Genomic DNA, 17,827 nt, shown 5'->3' with positions numbered 1-17,827 from the left:
TACCCTCTTAGGGTGAAGTCACACGAAAGTATATCGGCTCGGTTTTCACACCGAGCCGATATACGTTGTCCTCTTGTGCAGGGGGGGGGGGGGGGGGTGGAAGGCTGGAAGAGCCAGGAGCAGGAACTGAGCTCCCGACCCCCTCTCTGCCTCCTCTCCTGACTAGACAGAATACATGAGGACCATATGTTTTTCATCTTTCATTTCAAATCAATTTGTTCTGTTGTTCAATGACATTGCCATTACCATTTGATCTTCAATCAAACAGTACGCTTTATATATTGTTTGAATGATGATCACATACTGTATGTTAAAAAGACTTGCCTCCAATTGGTGGAATCACCTGATCCAGGAGCTTCATGCTTGTTCTTTTCCAAATTTTTTTTATAATCATTCGCAGTTCTTCATTGCTCTGTTCAAAGTTACCTAAAAACAACCAGTGAATAGGGATTGCTCAAAGACCAATGATACCAGAAACTTTAGATACATCAACATCATCATCATCAGAGAGCATTGTTCTTCCTCTTTACAAGTCACTGGTTAGAACACACATGGAATATTGTGTCCAGTTTTGGGGACCGGTACTCAAGGAGGACATATCAGAGCTTGAGCGGGTACAAAGGCGGGCAACTAAAGTAAAAAATAGAAAGGATGGACTACAATATTCTATATTGTTCTAGTTTAAAGCTCTCCTGATCAGTGTAACAAGGCACTTGTTATATGCTTTCTTCCCTTTGTAAGGTGCAACCAGTCTTTAGCAAGGAGTCCATCATATAGGTTATTTTACTCCATGGTCTAGAAAACCAAATCCTTGCTGACAGCACCATCAATGTAGCCAGTTCTGTTCCATCCCCTTATTCCATGGCCATCCACTGCAAGGATGGATGAGAAGACTAGCGGTGCTCCTAGTTCTTTCACTTACCTACAAAGGTCTTCAATGTCTGCAGATAGTAGCATGGTCCTGTTTTTGCAGTGTCACTTGTCCCTACATGTATTAGTAGGAACGTGTACTGTTCTGTAGAACTGAAGAGTCTTGATAGCCTATTATACACATCTTTGATTTGTGCACCTGGAATACATCACACCTCTCATGAGGTGATGTCAGCTCTGCAGACAGCTGTCTGTTCCTTTCAATAGGGAATCTGCCACAATCACCCCTCTCCTTTTCTTCAAAACAAATGGACAGTAGCAATCCTTCAAAAACTCATGCTGATATGGAGTTATACAGTTTTTTTTCCTTGGGATAATCCTGGATAACTTCCTTTAGAAACCCTCTAAACATTTTACCCACAAAAGAAGTAACATCTTCCAGCCTGGGGTTTCCAGATTCATTTTTCAACCCCTTTTTGAATATTGGCACCACATTGGCTACGCACCAATCCAGTCGAACAGACCCCATCTATACAGATTCCTTAAATATAAGAAACAAGGGTCTGTCTATCACATTACTTAATTCCCTTAGAACCCAGCAGTAAATGCCATCGGGACCCGGCGATTTGTCTATTTTAACCTTTTTAAGACGGCTCTCTACTTCTTCCTAGGTTAGACTGGAGACCTTTAGTAGAAAGTTTACATTAGCACTCTACATCTCATCTCACATTTCATTTTCCTCTGAATACACTGTAGAAAAAGCTATTTTTTAAAATGTTTTATTAGTCAAATCGGGACAAACATCCAACATTACAGTAACATCTCAGACATGATTAGCATTTTCACTGTCCAAAGTCTGGGCCGAGATACAACATATTATAACATAAACAATCTGTGACTGTTCATCTATATATATATAAAATTGAATGTCTGTCTGTCCGTCCTTTTTTTTTAAATCAAGTTTTATTGAAGTTTTCCATAATAGGTAAGCATAACAATCTCACATCTCCAGAAAGAAATAAACAATAAAGAGTGGGATACGCATCTGTTGACAGTAAGACTGATGTATAATAAGAAAAGGGTCTAAGGGTTACTTCTGTTAAGCACCCAAGAAACAGTATGTTACATCAGGTATGACCCAAACTCCTTGCGTGTGAGAGATGTAAACAATAATAATAATAATAATAAAGGGGGAGGTGAGAGGGGTAGCAGGGAAATATGTGGGAAGGGGGGTAGGGTGGAAGGGATGCGAAAGCCAAGAGAGACAGCATATCATATGATGTGGTTACCTGACTACTCCGTCAGGAAGACAACGTCATCTCGTGAGGGTTTTCCCTCTAGTGTGTCCCGGGGGTCGTTTCGCCACTCTGGTTGATTGTAGATTGAGTCTGGGTGGTCCCTCCACATCCGGGGTCCGCGCTCCAAGGCATGAGTGTAAGGTTGAGGGTATAGGGTGGGGGGGGGGGGGTCAGAGCCGTGGCCTATATGTGCCAATGGGGCTCAGAAGGGGCCCTCGCTACCGACGTTCCCCGTCTATCAGTTAGTGGATGGGACTTTACAGGAATTAATTTGTCTCCAGGGGTGCCATGTCTTTATAAATCCCTCGTGTGTTCCGGTATTCCAACTATGTAGTTCCTCCCTGTTGTATATGGAGTCTACTCTTGATTTCCAAAGTGCCAAGGTAGGGGGTACTTTCTGAAGCCAGAGAGAAGGGATTAGGGCTTTAGCAGCATCTAAGAGAAAGGCCAACAGTTTAGCTTTTATAGGGTGAAAGTTCGCCGAGGGTCTCCAGAGGAACAGTATCTCTGCTGTGATGTGGAAATTGGGTTTAAGGAGGCGTATCACTTCCCCTATTTCTCTCTAGAATGTGGTTAATGCCGCACACTCCCACCAGATATGGCAATATGATCCTGTTTCCGCGTTGCATCTCCAACATTTATCGTGGCTAGCTAATTTGTGTGTATAAAGCCATTGTGGGGTCTTGTACCATCTGACCATAATTTTATAATGGCTTTCCTGAAGCAAAATACAAGGTGAGAGTCCAAAAGCGGTTTGTAGGATCAATTTAATATCTGATGCAGTGAGGGAGATTTTAAGATCTTTCCCATGAAGCCAGGAAAGCTGGTTTGTAGGGCGTAATGATCCTATTGCGGATAATAGAGATAGATTTATTTCTTGGGTGGTCACTAACCAGCATTTTTTCAAATGGGGTTTCTGGTCTGGTAGATTTGGAGCTTTTCTGGAACTCCTTGAAGGCTTGAAGTACGTGAGCCCTTTGTAGGAAGGAGAGAGAGAGAGCTGCGGCGGTAAGGTATTTAGAATCTCGTCTGGCTGTTTATGGGCCAGTACCTGTAGCTCCTTCATCCTCAGAGGAGCGAACCTCCTCCATAGGGCTCTGACATCTGTCTGTTGCCCTACCCAGATGTTTGCTTAGGATACTCAGTGGGGCTTCGGGGGACGTGTCAGGGGCAAGGGACTGCCTGAACTTATCCCAAACTTCACAGGGGCCGTGTAGCAGTGGATTAATGTTTTTAGATCTGTATACTTTTTTAGAAGGATACCATAGGTCCTCGAGGAGAGTGTCTCCTTCCCTGCCCATAGTCAGAGAGTGCAACAGTTTGTCTCCAGAAGGGGAAGTTAGGTCTATCCAATATCTAAGTTGGACCGCTTGATAAAAGTTGTGGACGCATGGCAACCCAATCCCCCCCCCCCCTCAGTTTTCCTTTTGATCATGAGGCTGAAAGCCAATCGAGGTCTTTTCTGCCTCCAGGTGTAACCGGTGAAGGCTGAGCGTAAGGCTTTGAAGAAGGACTGGGGAAGATGGACTGGGAGCATTCTTAATTTATATAGGATTTGCGGTAGAACGTATGTCTTTAAAATATTTTTCCTGCCAAACCAGGAGGCGTATGGTATATCGTACTTCTGTAGTAGGGATTTGACCTGGGAAAATAAAGGTGTGAAGTTGACACTATATAGATCTTCAGGTTTTTTTGTGATCTTTATGCCGAGGTAATCTATTGAAGTATCGGACCATTCGAAGGGTGAGCTGGACTTCAGGTGGGAGCATCGATCTGGGGGGATAGAAACATTTAGAATGGTGGATTTAGTGTAGTTTATCTTGAAATTTGATGTTTCCGAAGGAGTTTAAGAGGGTGATCAAGTTGGGGATTCCTGTCTCTGGTTCGGATATTACAAACATGATATCGTCTGCAAATGCAGCCATGTTTAAGCTAGCTGAGCCAACTCTCAATCCCTTAATGTCCGGGGCCAACCTGACGCTCCTCAGTAGGGGTTCCAGCGTGAGGATGAAGAGGGTCGGGGAAAGCGGGCATCCCTGACGCGCACCATTCCTGATGTCAAAGGGGGGAGAAAGTAGATTGTTGATCTTTAGTCTGGCGTATGGTTCTTTGTATAGGGAAAAGATTGCGGCGAGGAAGGGGGATGGGAAGTTGAAGTAGGTCAGGACTCTCTCCATGTAAGTCCAGCTCACCCTATCGAACGCCTTCTCGGCGTCTGTTCCAACAAGTGCTAGCGCTATATCATGGGTTTGTGCATATCTTATGGCGTGGAGCAGTCTGTAGAGGTTATCTCTGCCCTCTGTTTTTGACAAAACCTGCTTGTTCTTTGTCGATCAGCGAGGGAATTAAATTTTCTAGTCTTTTGGCCAATAATTTAGCCCGAAACTTAACGTCTGCGTTAAGAGAAATGGGCCTGTAGCTGCCACAAAGCTCCGGGTTTTTATTTTCCTTGTGGATGAGCATTATATGTGCCTCCTGTGCTTGTTTGGGTAGTGGTTTTCCTAGCATGAGGGCGTTCATCAGGTCTTTCAATTTAGGGGCCAATGTTTCCTTAAAGGTTTTATATTATATATAACTGGGTAGCCGTCGGGGCCAGGGCTCTTACCGGTAGGGCTGTTGGTTATTATTTCCTCTGCCTCCTGTAAGGAGATAGGGAGCACTAAAGTTCGGGCCTCTGTGTCCCCCAGTTTGGGAAGCTCTATAGAGTTTAGGAAGTGATCAATTTGTTCCTTAGTGCATTTGGGGTTTATAGGGAAGTCTGAGTTTTTTAAATTATAGAGGTCCGTGTAGAATCTTTGGAAGGCCTCTGCTATTTCTTTTGATGAGGATATGGCTTTCCCTGTGTGGTCTTTGATGGAAGAAATATGGTTCTTAGTTTTAGCCTTTTTGGTCATGGAGGAGAGTAGCTTGCTCCCCTTATTGCCATGAGCGTAGAACTTGTATTTAAGATACAGGTGCTTTTTGTTATATCTGGATTCTAGCAGGTGTTTAAGTTCTTGCCTTAGGTCCGTTAATTCCTCTAGGTTATTAATTACTTGGGATAGTTTGGAAAGTTGTTCCACTTTCGAGGTCCGGTCTAAGAGGCTATCGATTTCAAGCTGTTGTTGCTTCTTAATTTTAGAGCCTAAGGAGATGAACAGACCCCTCATGTATGCCTTGTGGGCCTCCCAAACAACCAGGAACTCTAGGTCTCCGGTGTTATTAAGTTGGAAGAATTCCTCTAGCTTATCATAGAGGTGGTCCCTCTCTAGCTCTGAGTCTAATAGGGAGGTGTTAAGTTTCCAGATCCATTCCCAGTGTCATTTTGCAGTGAGGCTAAGATCTATGTGTATAGGGGCATGATCAGAGATTGTAATTGGTTCTATTCTAGCTCCCTTTACTTTTGTCAGGATGTCCTGGGAGACATATATGTGGTCCAGTCTCTGAAACGAGGTATGGACTTGAGAGAAATATGTGAAATCTTTTGTCGAGGGGTTGATTGTTCGCCACGCGTCCATGACTCTCATATCTTGAAGTGCTTTATTTAATTTTTTGACTTGTCTGAGCGATCCAAGATCTGCCTTTTGACGAGTCAAGTAAGGGGTTGAGGAATACGTTAAAGTTCCCTCCTAGCACAATTGGCCCCTCGGCGAATTCTTTCAGAATGTTGAGTTGCTCAATCAGCCAGCCTACCTGGTTGGAATTGGGTGCGTATAAGTTTGCTATTGTTAACCTTTTATTCTTAATGGATCCTTTTAAGAACAGTACCCTGCCCATCTCGCCTGAGTATTTTGCTTTTAGAGAGAACACAATGGATCTATGAAACATGATGGACACCCCTTTTGAGGAGGAGACGGGATATGTGCTTTGGAAACTCTGCGAGAAAGTGCTCCCGAGGAGATAGTAATGATTGTCGGCTTTAAAGTGCGGTTCCTGGAGGAGTAATATTTTTGTGTTGTATTTTTTGACCAATTGGGAAACACTATACCTTTTTTGAGGTGTATTCAGACCCCGGACGTTGAAGGACGTGACTCTCAGTGACTCCGCGACCCCAGGGACGTCCATTGCTGGCCCAGGCCGTTAAAAGCTACCTTAGTACCGAGGAGAGAAAAGATATAAGTCAGATTACTGGTTATCAACTCTGTATATCGGGGCAGTATCAGAGGCGGTGTAGTTGTTACGGTCTAATCTGTCTCTCCGGTGGTTATTGTCGGTAATGGTTTAGTTGGCGGGATGTATGGAGGAGGGGGGGGGGGAAGAGACTTAGGTAAGATGGGGTATGGGAAGAGAGGGAGCAAACAATATCAGGAGCAGCAACAATAGGTTGTAGCACCAGCAATATCTGATGCTTGGATATTTACGGGTGAGTTCCACAGAAAATTCTGTAGCTCAGCCGTATAAGTGAGGTGGAAAAGAAATTTGCAATATTATATAGAAAAGATTGATTATCGCCTGATCGGGGAGCACAAAAAGGCACTTGCTTGTGGGGAAAGAGGAGAAGGTCTAACTTCTAATAACTATGGACTGTAGAGTCCAACGTGAAAGTCAAAACCATCAGAGTCCAGTATGCAGACTCCCTCTGATCTTCCGGGTGGTCATCTCTGTGGAAGTCGAGGGGGTTAAGTTGCCCGTGAGGACTTCTCTTTGCTGCAACTGTTTCTGTAATAAAAGGGGACTATTGTCCGGTTAATTTCAAGTGTCACAGTTGACATTCTGTGCTTGCCGCGGGGAGACTTAGAGTATGTAGCTGTGCGCCAGCCGTCCTGGGTGGTTAGGCAAGGGAGGGTTGGAAACTCTGGTAAGGGAAGCCAGTTGGGGAGATCTATGGGTTCAAGTCCCAAGTGGTGCCAACTTCCCTGAAGGTCCTCCGGGGACCGTATATTTAGCCTCTTACCCTTGTGAGCAACACCTATCCCAAAGGGAAAAAGCCAGGCGTATTTAATGTTCTTAGATTTTAGCGCTTCCAGTAAAGGGCGTAGAAGCCTGCGCTTGGCCAAGGTAGTAGGGGAGAGGTCTTGGAAAATCGGGATAGCTGTGCCCTTGGAGGTTTCTGCTGCTCCGAGCTGCATTTAAAATAGCTACAGTGTCGGGGAAGGTCAGAAGTTTGCATAGTATGTCTCTTGGGGGGTCAGTTAGGGCCGGCTACGGTCTCAGGGCTCTATGCACTCTCTCAATTGAGATCTCTGAAACTCTGTCTTCCCCCAACAGACCCGCAAAAGTTTCCATAGTGATTTTATGCAGCGTCTCAGGAACCCAGGACTCTGGCAAACCCTTTATGCGGACATTATTGCGCCGACTCCTGTTCTCTAAATCCTCCTGCATGAGGAGCATTCTATTGAGGTGGGTATGCTGCTCTTTCACTACTGCAGCCAAGTCCCCAGTGTGGTTGGTGATGGTAGCCGTGGAGCCCTCCAAGTCTTCAACTCTTTTCCCCATGCTTCTTACCTCTTCTTTTATTGCTGTCAGTTCAGCTAGCAGTGGCCCCATGGTTGTAGCGAGAAGCTCTCTCATGAAGCCCTTTGAAGGAGGCTCGTCTTCCTCTCCCTCTGAGGAGATCTCTCCCTCCCGCGCTGTGCTCAGGGCTGCTTCAGCTGCCGGCACCATCTTGCCTGCAGCGTGTGGGGAGTGGGCGCTTCTGTTTTTGAGATACCGCTGCAGATCAGACTGACCTCGGGCTGGACGAGGGGTCCCTGAGTGTTCTCCAGTCCTTTCTTTAGTGAGTTTCCCCATTTCTTCTAAAGATTGCGACTGTAAGGAGCCTGAAAATGTGCCGTGGAGATGGAGCACAAGCTCTATGCGGCCATCTCACTCCGTGGTCAGGCTCCGCCCCCCTGTTTGTCCTTTATGCGCTACTACACCATTCATCCGATCGCCATGAAACTTTGGGAAGTTGTTGAGTAAATGCCTGGGAAGATTTTAGGCATAGTCCAACTATCCTATGATAAATGGCGCGTGTGCGAGCGTCGACAGTTATGCCCCCCCCACATAGATCGTTCGATTTCCATCATTGCCACCAATTCTCTCACTTCCTGATGTCGTAGAAACATGAAATTTGGCATGAGCATTGATTATGTCATAAATAGGAAGTTAATGGGTCCCAACTCAATTATTCTATTCTACGCGCTAAAGAATTAGCGTCCAAATTTTATGCACAGAATCTAATTCTCTCACTTCCTGATGTCATAAAAACTTGAAATTTGGCACGAGCATTGCTTATGTCATAAATAGGAAAAGCTAATGGGTTCCAACTCGATTTTTCAATTCTAAGAACAAAAGAATTAGCGTCCAAATTTTACGTACGGAATCTAATTCTCTCACATTCCAATGTCCTAGAAACTTGAAATTTGGCACAAGCATTGATCATATCATAAATAGGAAAAGTTAATGGGTCCCAACTCGATTATTCAATTCTAAGCACCAAAGAATTAGCGTCCAAATTTTACGTACGGAATCTAATTCTCACTTCCTGATGTCATAGAAACATGAAATTTAGCATGAGCATTGATTATGTCAGAAATAGGTAAAGTTAATCGGTCCCAACTCGATTATTTTATTCTAAGCGCTGAAGAATTAACGTCCAAATTTTACATAGTGCAAAATCTAATTCTCACTTCCCGATGTAATTTGGCACGGGCATTGATTATGTCATAAATAGGAAAAGTTAATGGGTCCCAACTCGTTTATTCAATTCTAAGCGCAAAAGAATTAGCGTCCAAATTTTACGTACGGAATCTAATTCTCTCACTTCCTGATGTCATCTATATCTCTATATTATATAAATAAATAAATAAATGTCTGTCTGTCCTTTATGCATTACTACACCATTCATCTGATCGCCATGAAACTTTGGGAAGTTGTTGAGTACACTCCTGGGAAGATTACTGGCATAGTACAACTATCCTACAATAGGTGGCGCGCGTGCAAGCATCGTTGACAGATATGCCCCCCAGACAAAGATCGTTTGATTTCCATCTCAAGCACGAAAGCAAAAGGCATTAAGAGGAAGCGTGTTCAACTACAAAATGATGCATCCGCCGAACGTTTCATAAGACAATTGCTGGATATTGAGAATGCTGAGGTAAAATGAAAGCTGTGCTGTGATTGGTTACTATTTCTTATACTGCTGAGGTAACATGAAAGCTGTGCTGTGATTGGTTGCTATATATTATACTGCTGAGGCAACATGAAAGCTGTGCTGTGATTGGTTGCTACTTCTTATACTACTGAGGTTACATGAAAGCTGCGCTGCGATTGGTTGTTATATATTATACCACTGAGGTAACTTGAAAGCTGCGCTGTGATCGGTTGTTATCTAGATATATAAAAACGAATGTATGTATGTATGTCTGTCTTCGCAGCAACGCGCGACAGGTAAGCTAGTTAACAGATAAAAATATGGACATCATCCCAACTTATATTTTTTATATTATATAACCAAAATTTCAGAGGGAAAAAGAAAAAGAAGAGAAAAAAAGAGAAAATAAAAGGAGAGATAAAACAAAATTTAGACCAGCTATGACCACAGAATTATATATCGTCTTTTTCCTGCTTAGTATTTACTGGCAAGGCGACCCTGTTTTTAAAGATTATTATCATTGCACCTATTTGTCTAAGACAGACTCTCAGCCTATGTATTGGAGACTTGCCAAAGAATATGGAGGCCCCCCACGGCAACGGCACGACTAGTAAAACACCCTAGACAGGGAAATCCCCCAATGCCACTTGCTCATGGAACCAGCAAGTATGGTAAAAACAATTTCTTAATTTTTCTCTTACCCTCTGCGGCAATAGCTGGACAAAGCTCCCCCAGGTCTCAAAAAACTTTTTTTCTTTTCCTTGAAAAGCGATGTCTGCCCAATCCATTTGGAACAGAAACGCTAATTTGTCCAGGAACAGTTTTAACGGAGGGCCTGTCAGCTGTATCCACATCTGTAGAATAGCCTTTAGTCCTGCCACCACAAAGTGCAAGACCTTGCGAACTCCTCTTAAACAGTGATATACATTAGAGTCAAGATACCCAAAAATTGCCCACAAGGGCTCCTGTGGACAGAAATTTGTTAGGTGGGAGTTGGTATATTTGCGGACTCGGCACCAGAAAGCCTGTATCAGAGGGCAGGTCCACAAGCAGTGGTATAGATAAGCGTTCGGTGTTTTACATTTGAAACAGTTTGAGGTGGGATATATTCTCATATGGTAGTCTCTTACAGAGGTTAGATAAGTTCTTTGGACGACCTGTAGCCTAAATTCCAGGAACCTAGCTGAGGGCAGGTATTTATAAGCCGACGACATAGATTCCATAATCACTTTAGGTGTGAAATTTGGGTCATCCAGGGACCATCGTCCAACCCCTGGATTAATAGCATTCGGTTCCCACATATTCTGTATTGATCTGTATAACCTAGAAATCATTCCCCGCTTGCCCATTGACTTAGAAATCCCTGTGCCACCCGTCTGTATTCAATCAAACTCTCGGAACTGCGGCAGGAGTCCCAAGATATAGTGCCTGGCCTGTAGCTGTGAAAGCAGCGGGATCGAGAGCTTGGGGTATTTTTGTTTCATTTCCTCATATGACAGAACACGTTTCTCCCTCCTACTTAGCAGTTTATCTACCGAGTCAATACCTTGGGTCCACCATTCAAAAAAGATATTATGGGGATTACCGTCTTGGAAGTTGGGATTATTGATTAATGATAGATGTGGAGATATGTGTGGTGACGTATGGCCCGGTCATGGCGTAATTTATCCCATGTCTTCCAAGCCGCGAGAATTACGTTTAACCGTTTCTGGTAGTTCTGCGTATGAAAAATGGAGTATATTTTGTAGTCTTTTTGGACTAGTCATTTTTTACTCAAGCGGTTCATGTGTGAAATGCGATTGTGACTATATCCAATCATGGATAATGCAGGCCTGTGCTGCTAAATTATAGTCTCTTATGTTGAAATCTGCCATATGTCTCTTTAACAAGGAATAACACCGTAAAGGTTTTGCATATCCAAGTGATTCTAACATTGTTTTTTCGCCACATATTGTACTTCATTTAGGCGGTAAAAATAGACAGATAGAATTTGTGTATATTTATTAAAAGCATCAAAATTGGGAAAATTTTGAAGAATTCGTCATTTTTTCACATTTTCAACTGCAATATCTCAAATATGTACAAACATAATAAAGAAATTTTTGATAAGATATATATTTCCATCTGTTTACTTTATTCTGGACGCACAATGGACAAGCTTTAGTTCTGTAGATAGGATAGAAGTTCAATCCAGACTGTGTGTGAGAGACACTCTGTACTGCACATACTGGTAATGACCTTTGAATATGATGTTGCTAATGTGACATGTTATGAAGTATCGGCACTAGACTTATGTTTAGAGGGAAATTTATGTACAGTATGAGGTCAGACCACTAGGACTTATTTTGTGTCCCGCTTTATGTACAGCATGAAGTGCTGTGAATCCAATGCTATAATGTAATAAAACTGTAATGTAATAAAGATATTATGGGGATTACCGTCTTGGAAGTTGGGATTATTGATTAATGATAGATGTGGAGATATGTGTGGTGACGTATGGCCCGGTCATGGCGTAATTTATCCCATGTCTTCCAAGCCGCGAGAATTACGTTTAACCGTTTCTGGTAGTTCTGCCATTAGCCACTAGATTTTAAAGAAGTCCGGCTGTAAACTGTCTTCCTGAGAGTTTTTCTACTATCATGTGGAGGAAAAACAGCAATTCTAGTAAGACTCATCACCTATGGTCACATGGGAAACACAAGGAACGTAGTTCATGTGATATGTGGGGTTCCAGAGATGTGAGTAATCAGACACCTACAGAATATGGAAGATAGTTGATAAGTTGTTAGATGGGAGAATCTCTTATAAACAATCGCAGATGTTGAACAAATGTCTTACCTTCAGTTTTTATCTTTAAAGCTGTCCTCACAAGTGAAAATAACGTAGCATTGAATGTAACAGTCCCATCACTATTTAAAGGCATGTTCATACTGACTAACCTCTACAAAAGAAAAAAGAAATTGCATGATAATTCAACATTGACAAATATAAATAACTAGAGCATCACCAAATGACTTAGCGTTATACTAAGGCCTCATGCCCACGGCCAGGTTGGATTCTGACTGCAAAATATTGCAGCGGAATGAGACCCAGCGCCCCCCAGAGACCCTATACTCACCTCTCAGGATTCGCCGCAAGTATCTCACTCGGCAAGCTGGCGCGCATGCACAGTGCAGTGCATGATTCTCGTGGTACTTCCGCAGTGTTCACAGTGGAATTAAAATGGTTTTTTGGGAGAGTTTGTACCATTTGATTTACACAAAGTGTCTACCACTTTGAAGGTCTGAAGTATTCTTATGTGATGCAAACAATTAAGACAATATAAACAAACCTTTAGCGTTCATAAGTATTCACACCCTGAAAGTCAATTACAGATGTAAGACTCTTTGGGTGTCTATATTATGTAGATATTGCAATTTTTTCCCATTCTTTCAAGTAATACTGCTTCAACTCCTTCAAGTTAGATGGGTTGTTTTGGTGTACAGCAGTCTTCAAGTTATGCCACAGATTCTCAATTAGTGTTAGCAACTGTGTTCACTGGGACTTGAACTGTGGATTTTTTGGTAATGGCTTGCATACTTGATCATCATGTTGTATGAAGTCTTGTCTTTCCTAACCTTGTTCAACTATGTGCTTCTTTCATCAAGGGATTAAATAATAATTAGAGATGAGCGAGCATGCTCGTTCGAGTTTGATGCTCGTCTGAGCAGTAGCATACTCGAAGGTGCTCGTTGCTCGAGAAAATTTCATCCTCTCCTCCCCACGTTTAGCGCCATTTTTTAGCCAATAAACATGCAGGGAAGGCTTTGGCACCTCCTGCTGTGACGTGCCAACCCTGTGCACGTCTATAGCAGTGACTGGCTGGCCTGATCAGGTGACCTACGAGCATAAAAACTCAGGTCACCTGAGGCTCGCCTCACACGCATGCTGCATTAGTTGAGGGACAGAGCTGCTGCTATTCAGTGAAAGTGTAGGTTAGAGGTTGTGGTTAAGCAGGGATCCTTGTTCTAAGAACCCAACAGTCCTTTCTAGAACTACAACTCCTCTCATTGTGTGCATCAGCTGTTTGGCTGGCTGGGAGCAGTAGTGCGCACAAAGTACTCTCAAGCATCCTGGCTGTATACTGCATACTGTTACCGGTTTTATGCAGTATACTGCTAGTAGTGTAAGGAGACTAGATAGGAAGTAACAAAACTCCTATCATTTTTAATTTTTTAATTTGGGGGGGGGGGGGGCTCAAAGCGTACGCCATATACCCATGTGTGGGTCCTGTCAATCCACGCTATCTAACAACAGTATACACTGTTTATTGTGTATATTTTGGGGCTCAAAGCGTATGTTATATACCCGTGTGTGGCTCCTGTCAAATCCACGCCTGCAAGTCACACCACTGCCTCTTCCCCTGTGTCACATCCTTGCACTGAGATGCAATTCCCCTTTCCAGGACGCAGGCATAAGCATCTCCCGACCTGCACCCATCCCTTCCCCTCCACGGTCCTCCACTGCCTCCACTAATGTGTCCAAGCGCAGCGCTCAGCTGTCGATAACCCAAGCATTAGAGCGCAAGCGTAATTATGCGGCCACCCACCCACATGTACAATCGCTAAACGTGCATATCTCCAAACTGCTGAACCTGGAGATGCTGCCATACAGGCTGGTAGAAACTGAGGCTTTCTGCAACCTCATGGCGGCAGCCGTCCCTCACTACTCAGTCTCCAGTCGCCACTATTTTTCCTGCTGTGCCATCCCCGCCCTACACCAGCACGAGACATTCAATGTCAACCGTGCCCTCAAAACGCGGTTACTTGGAAGGTCCACTTAACTACTGACACTTGGACAAGTGCTGACGGACAGGGACACTACATCTCCCTGAAGGCACATTGGGTTAACCTGATGGAGGCTTGGACCGAGTCTGACCCTGGGTCTGCTCATGTACTACCCACCCCAAGTATTGCGGGTCCTACCTCGGTCATGGTTTCTCCGGCTTATTATGCCACCTCCTCCACCCCTACGCCCTCCTTCTCCTCCTTTTCCGACTCTCAATTACCATGTGTGAGCATGTCGCCTTCAGTTGGTAGCTCGAGGCGCTGCAGCACTGCCGTGGGGAAGCAACAGCAGGCTGTGCTGAAACTCCTGAGCTTAGGTGACAAGAGGCACACCGCCCAAGAAATGTTGCAGTGTTTCACGGAGCAGACAGATCTGTGGCTTTCACCTCTGAACCTCCAACCAGGCATAGTCATGTGTGACAATCGGCGTAACCTGGTGGCGGCTCTGCAGCTTGGCAGACTAACAGACGTGCCATGCCTGGGCCACATGTTCAATCTGGTGGTTCAGCGCTTTCTTAAAAACTACCTCAATTTGTCTGAGCTGCTTAGCAAGGTGCGTCGCGTGTCCGCACATTTCAGAAAGTCCACCACAGATGCTGCTACCCTCAGGACACTGCAACATCGCTTCCACCTGCCAGTGCACCGACTGTTATGCCCATGCGCTGGAATTCAACTTTGCACATGTTGCCCCAGGTTTACGAGCAGCGTAGAGCCATTGTTGAATACCAGCTGCAACATGCCTGAGGAGTGGGCCTGGATGTCTGACATTTGTCAGGTGTTGGCAAACTTTGAGAAGTCAACACAAATGGTGAGCGGCGATGCGGCCATTATTAGCGTAACCATCCCGCTGCTTTGCCTGCTCAGAATGTCGCTGCTAAGCATTAAGGCCGACACTTTGTGGTTAGAACGGGAGATGGGGGATGACAATAGGTTGCTTGATTACCAGACCACCCTCAGGTCTGTTTCTCAGCCCGTATTGGAGGAGGAGGGGGAAGAGACTGTTGCCCACACTGCAGAGGGTACCCATGCTACTTCCTTCACATCTGTTCAGCGTGGATGGGCTGAAGAGGAGGAGGAGACTGAGAGTCACCCTCCTAGTGAGGAAAGCGATGTGTTGCGTACTGGGACTCTGGCACACATGGCTGACTTCATGTTAACATGCCTTTCCCGGACCCTAGCGTTAGACGCATTCTGGCCAACAAAGATTACTGGGTGGTCACCCTTCTCGACCCATGGTATAAGGAGAACCTTTCCACTCTCATTCCCAAAGAGGAACGGAGTATGAGAGTGAAGCAATACCACAAGGCCCTGGTGGAAAAGCTGATACTAAAGTTCCCATCTGACAATGCTAGTGCTAGAGGACATAGTTCAGTGAACCAACTAGCAGGGGAGATGAGGGGAACAGGCAGCATGTCAAGCGCAAGCTGGGAAACACTCTGCAAGGCCTTTGCCAGTTTTATGGCACCACAGCCAGACTGTCACCGCTCCCCAGTGTAGGCTGAGTAGAAGGGAACACTGTAAAAAGATGGTGAGGGAGTACATAGCCGACCATACCAACATCCTATGTGATCCCTCTGCTCCATACAACTATGGGGTGTCAAAGCTTGACAAGTGTCATGCACTTGCGCTGTATGGCTTGGAGTTGCTGGCCTGCCCAGCCGCTAGCGTTTTATCAGAGAGGGTGTTTAGTGCTGCTGTGGGGACTATCACGGATAAGCGTACCCGCCTGTCAACTGACAGTGCAGACAGGCTTACACTTATTAAGATGAACAAAGCCTGGATTTCCCCTGACTTCTCTTCTCCACAGATGAAAAGCAGCTTAACATAAAGTATCTTTAAGCTGGAACTGTTGAACCATGCACCCTCTATCACCCAAAAAAAGGGTAGACGTAGCTTGGTCTATCCTTCTCTGATCTTCCTCCTCCTAAACCAGCATGTCAGCATGCTGAACAGCCAATTCTTCAGAGGGCCAAAAGGCTCTGTAAAAACTATTTTTTTCAGAGGGCTGCCTCCAGGCTCTGTTTGCAATTTAAGCAAATACGAGCTCTATGTTTAAAAATTATTTTTCTGGGGTTCACCTGCACTCTCAGCAAACAAATCTTTGTGGGGTACACCTATACTCTTGGTACACAAATGTTTCAGGGGTTTGCCTATACTCTTGGTAAAGCAATTGTTTCTGGGGTTCACCTATACTCTTGGTACACAAATATTTCAGGGGTTTGCCTATAGCCTTGGTAAACAAATTTTCCTGGGGTTCGACTATACTCTTGGTACACAAATTTTTCTCGGGTTTGCCTATACTCTTTGTAAAGTAATTGTTTCTGTGGATCACCTATACTCTTGGTACACAAATATTTCAGGGGTTCGCCTATACTCTTGGTACACAAATATTTCAGGGGTTAACCTATACTCTTGGTAAAGCAATTGTTTCTGGAATTCGCCTATATTCTTGGTAGACAAATGTTTGAGGTTCGCCTAAACCCTTTGTACACAAATGTTTTAGGGGTTTGCCTAAATCCTTGGTAAACAAATTTTCCTGGGGTTCGCATATACTCTTGGTACACAAATATTTCAGGGGTTTGCCTATACTCTTGGTACACAATTGTTTCTGGGGTTCACCTATACTCTTGGTTGACAAATGTTTCAGGGGTTTGCCTATAGCCTTGGTAAACAAATTTTCCTGGGGTTTGCCTATAGCCTTGGTAAACAAATTTTCCTGGGGTTCGCCTATACTCTTGGTACACAAATATTTCAGGGGTTCGCCTATACTCTTGGTAAACAAATATTTCAGGCGTTCGCCTATACTCTTGGTAAACAAATATTTCAGGCGTTCGCCTATACTCTTGGTAAACAAATATTTCAGGCGTTCGCCTATACTCTTGGTAAACAAATATTTCAGGCGTTCGCCTATACTCTTGGTAAACAAATATTTCAGGCGTTCGCCTATACTCTTGGTAAACAAATATTTCAGGCGTTCGCCTATACTCTTGGTAAACAAATATTTCAGGCGTTCGCCGCCTATGCTCTTGGTAAACAAATATTTTAGTAGTTCGTCTATACTCTTGGTAAAGCAATTGTTTTAGGGGTTCACCTATACTCTTGGTAAACAAATGTTTTAGTAGTTCACCTATACTCTTGGTACACAAATGTTTTTGGGGTTCACCTATACTCTTGGTATACATTTCAGGGGTTCGCTTATACTTTTGGTAAAGCAATTGTTTCTAGGGTTCGCCTATACTCTTGGTAAACAAACTTTCCTGGGGTTCGCAGATACTTTTGGTACACAAATGTTTCAGGGGTTCGCCTATACCCTTGGTTGACAAATATTTCAGGGGTTCGCCTATACTCTTGGTAAAGCAATTGTTTCTGGGCTTCACCTATACTCTTGGTACATAAATGTTTCAGCGGTTCGCCTATACTCTTGGTAAAGCAATTGTTTCTGGAATTCGCCTTTACTCTTGGTAAACAAACTTTACTGGGGTTCACCGATACTCTCGGTACACAAATGTTTCAGGGGTTCGCCTAAACCCCCTTGTACACAAATGTTTTAGGGGTTTGCCTAAAGCCTTGGTAAACAAATTTTCATGGGGTTCGCCTATACTCCTGGTACACAAATGTTTCAGGGGTTCGCATATACTCTTGGTAAACAAATTTTTCTGGGGTTCGCCTATACTCTTGGTAATGCAATTGTTTCTGAGGTTCACCTATACTCTGGGTAAACAAATGTTTCAGGGGTTCGCCTATACCCTTCATAAACAAATTTTCCTGGGGTTTGCCTA

The 17,827-nt window shown here is 44.1% G+C and overlaps 1 protein-coding gene across 1 annotated transcript in view; it reads right to left on the bottom strand.

Moving 5' to 3' along the window:
- The window catches only part of CACNA1S (calcium voltage-gated channel subunit alpha1 S), a 1,022,072-nt gene that overhangs the window by 140,928 nt on the left and 863,317 nt on the right, over positions 1-17,827 (bottom strand). Inside the window, exons 36-37 of the mRNA XM_066600322.1 lie at positions 12,061-12,163; positions 325-426 (exon numbers count right to left, since the gene is read on the bottom strand). Coding sequence (XP_066456419.1) covers positions 325-426; positions 12,061-12,163 — 205 coding nt within the window. The remainder of the gene's footprint in view (positions 1-324; positions 427-12,060; positions 12,164-17,827) is intronic.

The sequence above is a fragment of the Eleutherodactylus coqui genome, chromosome 4 (assembly GCF_035609145.1).
Source record: "Eleutherodactylus coqui strain aEleCoq1 chromosome 4, aEleCoq1.hap1, whole genome shotgun sequence".
In the NCBI taxonomy this organism is placed as follows: domain Eukaryota; kingdom Metazoa; phylum Chordata; class Amphibia; order Anura; family Eleutherodactylidae; genus Eleutherodactylus; species Eleutherodactylus coqui.
The sequence above is the reverse complement of the archived record's forward strand: the minus strand, read 5'-3'. Positions and strand labels throughout refer to the sequence as shown.